The sequence below is a fragment of the Vicia villosa genome, linkage group LG3 (genome assembly GCF_029867415.1).
Source record: "Vicia villosa cultivar HV-30 ecotype Madison, WI linkage group LG3, Vvil1.0, whole genome shotgun sequence".
NCBI lineage: Eukaryota > Viridiplantae > Streptophyta > Magnoliopsida > Fabales > Fabaceae > Vicia > Vicia villosa.
Genome location: NC_081182.1, coordinates 34,715,274 through 34,723,997, shown reverse-complemented (window position 1 = coordinate 34,723,997; position 8,724 = coordinate 34,715,274). Strand labels below are relative to the sequence as shown.

Below are 8,724 nucleotides of genomic sequence, written 5' to 3'. Positions count from 1 at the left end.
TCAAGGCATCATGAACACACTAACATGATGTCTTAGCTTAGGATTTAACCATGCCCGGTATATAATCGTATCTATAATTCTATCCACTATACCTCTATTACTATCAATGTTCCCAAAACATCTATCATTCCGGTATAACCAACAATTATAGATTGTTTCCGTATAAGCTATTTTCAGAACTTTCGCTTTCCACCCCTTTCCTTTAGCATTCAATCTGAGCCAGTTAATTTCTTCATCCCAAATACCAGGAGAATGTTGCACCTTTATCCAAGACAAAACCTGTTTCAACATACTTTTCATTTCATCACATTCAAAAAACAAGTGATTTTGAGTCTCTTGTGCACTGCATAGGCTGCATGTATCATCATCCATAATGCCAAAACGCTTTAACCTTTCTTTTGTTTCCAGCTTCCCATGGCAAGCTAGCCATAAGATAAACTTTGCGCGAGGCCGGGCTCCGTTGTCGTACAAAATCCTCCTCCACGGTTTGGGAGTTTGATCTTGGATAAGATTCATGTAAATATCTCTGATCTTTACCTTCTCTGCATTCAGAATTGTGCTCCACATGTGATGTTTCTCAATAACATCTCTCTGCTTCATAATTGCTTTAAAAACCCATGAGCTGGAGCTGCTAGTAGTCATGGTCTTTACATCATTATTTTTCAGATAATACGCATTGATCCACCTAATCCATAAGCTATACGCCTTACCACTTAAGTTCCAAACCAGCTTGATCAGATTAGCTCAATTCCACTCCCTCAGATTAATCAAGTTTAGGCCCTCATGATTCTTTGGTGAGCAGACAGTTTCCCACGCATCCGGGGCTTTATTGGATTTGCAATCCTTTCTAGTCCATAAGAGCACTCTGCAAATGCAATCCACTTTCTTCAAGATCTGCTTGGGCAGCGAGAGGCACTTCAAATGGTAGTTTGTTATGGCAAACAGGACACTTTTAATCAGCAAAAATCTACCAGCAAAGCTCAGCGTTCTAGAAGTCCAGTGTCGAATCCTTGCAACTATCTTGTCAATCAGTGGCATACACTGCTGCACACTAAGCTTCTTGCTAGCCAACGGAATCCCCAAGTAACGAAACGGCATGGACCCTTCAAGGAAGCCCGTGATTCTATTAATTTCCAGTCTGGTGTCCTCATCAATCCCTCCATAATACGCTTTGCATTTGTCTGGGCTTACAACCACACCTGTTGAATCTGAGAATTGATTAAAAATATTCATAAGCAGCTTGACAAAGGTAGCATCCCCACGGGAAAACAGTAACAAGTCATCCGCAAAACTAAGGTTTACCAGCTTAATCCTTTCACACTTTGAATGATATTTATAGCCAAGGGTGGAATTCAACTTCGCCATAATTCTCTGAAGATACTCCATCACAAGCACAAAAAGAATAGGTGACAAGGGGTCGCCTTGTCTAAGCCCTCTCTTTGCAATCAGCTTCTTGGAGTAGACTCCATTTATATTCACCTGATAAGATACAGTCTTGACACAAACCATGACCCATCTAATAAACTGAGAGGGAAAGCTCAGCTCTTTCATGATATCCTCCAAAGCCTTTCAGTCCACCGTGTCATACGCCTTTTGAATATCTAACTGTAACATACACTTTGGAGGGCCTCCTTTCCTATTGTATCCTTTAATAGTCTCAAAAGCCAACATGATATGGTCATGTATGTGCTGACCAGGAACAAATGTTGCCTGGCTCATGTGGATGATGTTGTTCAAAACACCACTAAGCCTTCTAGCCAAAATCTTGGAAATAACTTTGTAGACAGTTGTACAACAAGCAATAGGTCTAAAGTCTCTAATATTTTTGGCCTATTTTGTTTTAGGAATTAAGACAATCAGGGCACAGTTTATGGCTTTGTACATTTTCTCCTTATTGAAGAACTCATTCACAGCCTTGGTTACATCTTCCCCTACAATACTCCAAGCTTTTTTGAAAAACTTGGCTCCATATCCATCAATCCCCGGGGCTTTAATATCACCAATGCTCTTCAAGGCTTCCCTAATCTCTTCCTCATTTACTGGGTTGCTGAGATAATCCTGCTGGCCCATATTTAATTGACTTCCATTCCTCATAACCTCCACATCAATCCCCTTAAGCCTAGATTTAGCAGTGCCTAATAGGTTTGTGTAGAACTCCATAATCTCCTACTCTATGTCTTGTTGATCATTAATGAGAGTATCATCAGACTTGTATAACATAGAAATGTCCTTCTTCATATTCTTGGTTTTAATAGATGCATAAAAAAATGAGTTGTTACCATCCCCTTTCTTGATCCAATCTATTTTGGCCTTTTGTCTTAAAAGCTGCTCATCCGGTTCATTCCATTTCAGAACCTCTTCAGTGCATCTTTTTACTTTCTCTATGATTTGGCAATTCCCTCTCTCACTGATTAAATCTTTTTGTGCCGCATCAAGCTCTTCTCTAGCTCTATTTATGTTATCTTTAATAGCAGCCAGAGGTTTACTTCTCTTCCTCAGTATAGGTTGTAATCTCAACAATTTTTTCCAAAGGCAGAACATGGCTCCTCCATCTATAGGTTCATTCCAGCTTGTAGCAACATCCTCCTTAAACCCTTCAATATCAGTCACTGCATTCGTAAATTTGAAGTAAGATCTTTTTGGTTTACTGTTGATACTTTGCTTTAAACAAAGAAGACTATGATCAGAAATCCCTGCCTCCATATTAACCAAGATAATGTCCTTTTGATGCATGAACCAATCCACATTTCCCAACACCCGATCGAACCTTGAGTATATCACTCCATTACTGTGTTTATTAGACCAAGTGTAATAATCCCCTTGATTATCCATCTCAAACAATCCCACCTTATTCATCATATTGGTCATATCAATATACTCCTTTTCCTGCACAGTACTGCCACCAATCCTATCCTTAGTAATCCTAACATTGTTATAATCTCCAATAAGGCACCAAGACCCAGGGCTCCCTCTCTGCAATCCTTCTATATCATTCCACAATTGTCTCCTCCCCTGCACCTGGTTTAGCCCATAGATTGTAGTAAGCCAATCTCCCATCTATAGTACACACCTCACAATGGATGAATTGCTCAGAGTCTGGCATTTTATTCACTTGAACTTTTGTGTCATCCCACAGTATCCATATCCTTCCATTACCATGTCTACTATAGTTGTCAAAATAGGACCACCTCATGCCCAATTTATTCCTTATGTTGATAGCTTTTGCTTCTTTAACTCTAGTCTCCACTAAAATAGCTATGTTTGGCTGCAGTGAGTTAAGCCTATGGCCCATTTCCTTATTCCTGCCAGCCTTATTAATGCCTCTCACATTCCAGGAAATAATCATGTTATAGCTAGGCCCACTATAGGATCATTCAAAACCCCTAGTGAAGAGAAACCATTATGACAGTCAACAGTTGTAGGGTAATCCATAGGCTTTTTCCCTCTATCAGTTATGCTTGGTCTTGTCTCTATCCAACCTTCATCTTCTTTGTCCTTTGTATCTGACTCTTTCTCATCACCCTGCAGCCCTCCCTCTGTTACTGCTAGGGCCCCATCTTCTTTTTTATTACTTGAAACAAGTTTGGCAATCCATGTTTTCCTCTGAGGTCCTTGCTGACACTTGTGTCCTACTCTTTTACACACCTCATAGTACAAAGGTTTCCGTTCCAGCTCTACTGGTTGCTTAATCATCCTTCCTTCACTATCCTTTATACTTATGAACTCTGCAATCTTCTGAGTTACATTAATTCCAACCAATATCCTCGTATAAGACACTCTTAGCTTAGCAGCTGTGCACTCATCAGTGAAGAGCGGCTTCCCTAGAGCACTTCCAATCTTGCTAAGGCTTCTTTACCCCTAGAGATAGAAAGGCAGCTGAGACAATTTAACCCACACTAGAATCGTACGAAGCATGTCTCTCTTCAAGCATAAATCGTGGTGCCATAATCTAAGAAGCATCGGCATATTCTGAATCGTATAAGGTCCTTTCATCATCACCATATCCCTATCTTCCCCGGATCTGAATTTCACTTTGAAGTATCCCTCATCATTGTAAAATAGCTCAGGGGTTTGAACAAAATTCCAGAATTTCAACATGAATTGCTTCACAGTGTTCATACTTAGGTCTTTCCCTATGACATACATGAACAAAGAGTTTTCCCAATAGTTTACCTATGAGCGAACATCGTCATATTCAATTTCAATATGAACTTCTCCTTCAACAATTGTAGGTGCTACAAACTTAATTTCCATTACATTCGCTTGTATCCGGTTGCCACTGATCACATCCACCCACAGCTTTCTTTGGTTCGTCTCCACCACACTTTCCACACCTTTCTCCTCAGACTTAGGGTTTTCCTTCGTCTCCTCCTCTAGACTGGGAGTATTTGCGCTACTCTTTCCACTTCCCTTGCTTCCCCCTTCTTCCACCTTTTGATTGTCAATGGGCTGCTCCGCCGGTGTTGCCAGTGACGATGGAACCAGTTTTCGCGGCCTCCCTCGTCCCCTCGAGCTCCCCATTTTTAAATGGTTTAGTTTTATTATCTATTGAAAAAGAAATTTTACAAGAAATCGATTATGATAATTTATTGAATGATTTGACATCTCAAAAAGTTCGAAAAATAAAATTTATTTAAATTATTTATAAAAAGTAATTTTATAAAGGCCAAATTCGTAGAGTTCGCTTTAGGCCTCAATATTAGTTGAGACTGCATGAGTGAAGGTCTTGGTCTATGTTGAGGAGAATCATTGGGACGATTTTGTTAACTGAGTTTTTTTTTGAATTAGTTATGGGTTATGTTGTTTAATTTCAAGTTTTTATTTTAAAGTGACAAATAAAGTTTATGTTGTGGTTGTTATTCCGCTGTGAGTTTAATGTTTGATTTAAAAATGAGAAAGTATGCATGTTCGTTGAAATTGACATCCTAAATTGTTGTTTAATTCTTTTAAATAAAGTTTCAGAGTTTAGGATGTTACATAGTGGTATCAGAGCAGGTCGGTCCATCTGGTCAGATTATGTAATTTTGTCTGTTCCCTAATATGTGACACGTGTGTGAAACACCGTCGGTGCTTGTTTGTTTTTCAAACCACTTGCCAGTAGGAGCGGGATTGAAATAAGTGGGGGAGAAGCTTTTGCTTCTCTGAGATGTTTCAAGTATGAAGGGCTGGTTCAGCCTGCCGCTGTTTGCAAAAGTGCAGGTGTTGTTGAGATTGTGTTATTTTCTGAACCCGAAGAGAGAACGAATTATAGATTCATGTCTGTCAGTCAAGTTGAGATGTATTTAAGGGAGAATGATTACGTGCTTTTGATGTTCGTTTCTATGAGAGTGGAGAGTGATGTTAGGGAAAGTGATATGCTTGTGGTGTGTGTTTCCTTGATGTTTTTCTAAAAATATTTTTGACTTGCCGCTGGAGCTAGAAGTGGAATTCGCCATAGATTTAGTAATTATATATAAAATTAATAATAAAGATATTTATTTACTGTTTTTTTAATTTTTATGAGTTTTATTTTTTAATTTATAATTGGAATTAGAATAGAAATATCAACCGTATAATTATCATTATTAATATTCATAACTTATAAATTATATCAATTTTATGATATCTGAATTAATCAATATCCTATATTTTTTATTTTTTTGGATTTCCGAATTAATCAAAATCTCGATTTTGGCGTGCATCTCCGAATTAATCAAAATCCTGATTTTTTCAGAGATGAATCTGAAGGATAGAAAAACACTTAGAAAGGGGGGGATTGAATAAGTGTGACTTCAAAAACTTGGAAGATAAAAACAATAAACACAATTATTTTTATCCTGGTTCGTTGTTAACGAAACTACTCCAGTCCACCCCCTTAGAGTGATTTACCTCAACTGAGGATTTAATCCACTAATCCAACTGATTACAATGGTTATCCACTTAGAAACCTTCTAAGTCTTCTAGAGTATACAGATCACAACTTGATCACTCTAGGAATTCTTCTAGAGTCTACAGATCACAACTTGATCACTCTAGGAACCTTTTACAAACAATGTAAAAATAACGTTTACAAGAGTATAGATTGCTTTTAATAAAGTTGTAATCACAACAGTGATATTTCTCTTAAGTTCTAAGCTTAACACTCACTAAATATTACAAGAGTTTGTGAGGTTGAAGATGAAGTTCGTGAGCTTTAATTTTGACAGTGTTTCAGTATATTTGCACAAGTGTTCTATTTTGCTTCTGATCAGAACTTCTATATATAAGCACTGAGAGGAAATGACCGTTGGGAGCATTTAATGCATTGCGTGAATAGTACAGCTCTGCATTTAATGTTTCACACTTTTGTCAACTACCTCGAGTCTTGCTTTTCCTACTTTTACTGACTTTGCCTTTTGTAGCTTCTAACGTTCCTTTTGTCAGTCAGAGATTAGACGTTTCAGCCTTTCATCTTGTACTTTCTTCTGGACTCAGATTTTGTATATAACAACGTTTGAATATCAGAGTCAACAGCTTTGGTGCAGAGCATCTTCTTGTCTTCTGACTTTGAAGAGCTTGAGCGTGATACCATCAGAACTTCAGAGCTTCTGCTTCTGACTTCATTCTTCTGATGCTTTCAGTTCATGTTTTAATTCTGCTTGACCATCTTCTGATGTCTTGCCAGAGCATGTTCTGATGAAGCCATCCAGAACCTTCTTTGTCAGTTGCTTCTGAGCGCTGATTTGTGCATACTCTTTATATATTTTCTGAAATGGAAAATGGAAAGGATTAGAGTACCACATTATCTTATACAAAATTCATATATAATGTTATCATCAAAACACAGAATATTGATCAGAACAAGTATTGTTCTAACAGAATCTCCAAAGGGTATTTTGGCATTTTCTGCAGGTTTTCAACTCAAAGGAGTCTATAAAAAAATTGTCTTGTGACATATGACTTAGCATTATACTTTTCATCACAATGTAATAGTCCTTATACTATCCTCTCTTGCATTTGTGAAGACAACACACATTTAATTATAAATGTAATTAAGGTTAATTTGGTTTTCTAAGATATGTAGTAGGAAGATAGGTTTGTAGGTGTACTTATGCATCACTCCAATCACTGGGTCCACCTTCTTTCTAATTTTTTCCTGCATTTCTGCATTTGCATTCCTACTTTTCAAACATGCATTTATTTATCTTTTCCATCACTTTCATTCCCTTGTGACTTCATTTCATCCTCATCATGTATTTACAAACAAATAATTCGGCATGCAAGTTGAAAGGGTTCATATAAGCATGCATTTCAAAAACAGCTTTTTGGTAGTATGAGTGTTGAAGTTAACATGTGTCATTTTCATTCTCCTTTGGAGAGAAAAGGCAGTTAGGGTTTATACTTTTACGGAGCCTATGCAAACAAATCACCCTAATGGGATAGAAATGCATAGTAAAGCAGCCCCTGCTCCTACATTTTTGCGTGATAACATGCTTGATGTTGTGAGAGAAAGTGGACCTATCATGAATTGATTGTCCACCTTCAAATTAAATGATGAATTTATTTGTCTTTAATTTTAAGAATTCGAACATGGTCCGAACACCCCAAGGCAGATATACGTGTGCACCTGCACACCATAAAATAAAATAAAATCTACATATTATATTATTGGTGAATTGACGATTTTAGAAAACCAGCAAATTACATGCTTATTTAATTTTTTTCTCGAACAAAGGAGATCGTTTTGATAACTTTTTTAAAAATAAATTTAAAAGATGAGTAAATTTTGCATAAAATTTATTCGGAACAACTTTCTCTTCTTAGAATTAAATTTATTATTAAATTTATTATTGCAATTAAACTTCGTTAAAAATTTATTTGAATTTGTATTTTGTACTATTTTATTTTGTGTGATGACTATGTTTAAAATTTAAATTTAAAGATTGAACTTATAAAAAATATTATATTTCAAAAATTTGAAATTATGTAGGTGTTGTGATTTTTTTAGAGATAAAATTATCCGATCGAGTCGTTTAATAATAATATAATTTTGTTATAGAGGTCAATTAATCAATTTTTAGAGATAAAATTATCCGATTTAATCTAGTTTACTCATGTGAATCGACTAATAACTCAGTGATTCGACCAATAAATCAGTAATTCATTACCCATATTAGTTAATTGACCGATCTGATTTTTAAAACATTGATAAGATTATTTATGTCCAAAAAAATAGGGTTAAATATGTTTTTGGTCCCTATAAAATTACCAAATTTTGATTTTAGTCCCTTTAAAAAAAATGACATATTTTGGTTCCCACAAAATTATTATGCACGTAGTTTTAGTCCCTACTGTTAAACCGATGTGTATTTTTGAATGATTATTTTACAGACATGTTTAGAACGTTATAAAAAGTTCCTCGAAAAAAAAGAACTAAAAATTTGATTTCTAAGTCGAGATTTGCATTACTTTTATCATTATCTTTTGAATTTTAAAAAATTCTTATTTAATTCTTCTCATTTTAAAAAATTCTATAATTTAATAAAGAAATATTTTATAGTATTCTAAACACGTATGAAAAAAATTATTCAAAAATTTAAAAGTTTAAAGATAATTAAATAGTTTCAAAATTTGAAAAAATAGCAGCAACTAAAACTAAATGGACTAAAACTGCATGCATAAAAATTTTATAGAGATTAAAATGTGTCATTTTTTTAATATGGATTAAAAATGAAATTTAAGATATTTACAGGGACCAAAAATATA

The 8,724-nt window shown here is 35.6% G+C and overlaps 2 protein-coding genes across 2 annotated transcripts; both read right to left on the bottom strand.

Moving 5' to 3' along the window:
- LOC131657863 (uncharacterized) lies at window positions 1-642 on the bottom strand. Its single transcript, XM_058927216.1, has one exon. It carries the CDS (start codon window positions 640-642, stop codon window positions 1-3), a length of 642 nt encoding a protein of 213 aa, XP_058783199.1.
- A 1,524-nt stretch (window positions 643-2,166) lies between these two features.
- LOC131657862 (uncharacterized) lies at window positions 2,167-3,057 on the bottom strand. Its single transcript, XM_058927215.1, has one exon. The coding sequence runs from the start codon at window positions 3,055-3,057 to the stop codon at window positions 2,167-2,169; it is 891 nt and encodes a 296-aa protein (XP_058783198.1).
- Window positions 3,058-8,724: the final 5,667 nt, after the last annotated feature.

What these genes read in the sequence shown, in the direction of transcription:
- LOC131657863 (XM_058927216.1), bottom strand. Translation starts at nt 642, where the DNA reads ATGACTACTAGCAGCTCCAGCTCATGGGTTTTTAAAGCAATTATGAAG.
- LOC131657862 (XM_058927215.1), bottom strand. Translation starts at nt 3,057, where the DNA reads ATGGGAGATTGGCTTACTACAATCTATGGGCTAAACCAGGTGCAGGGG.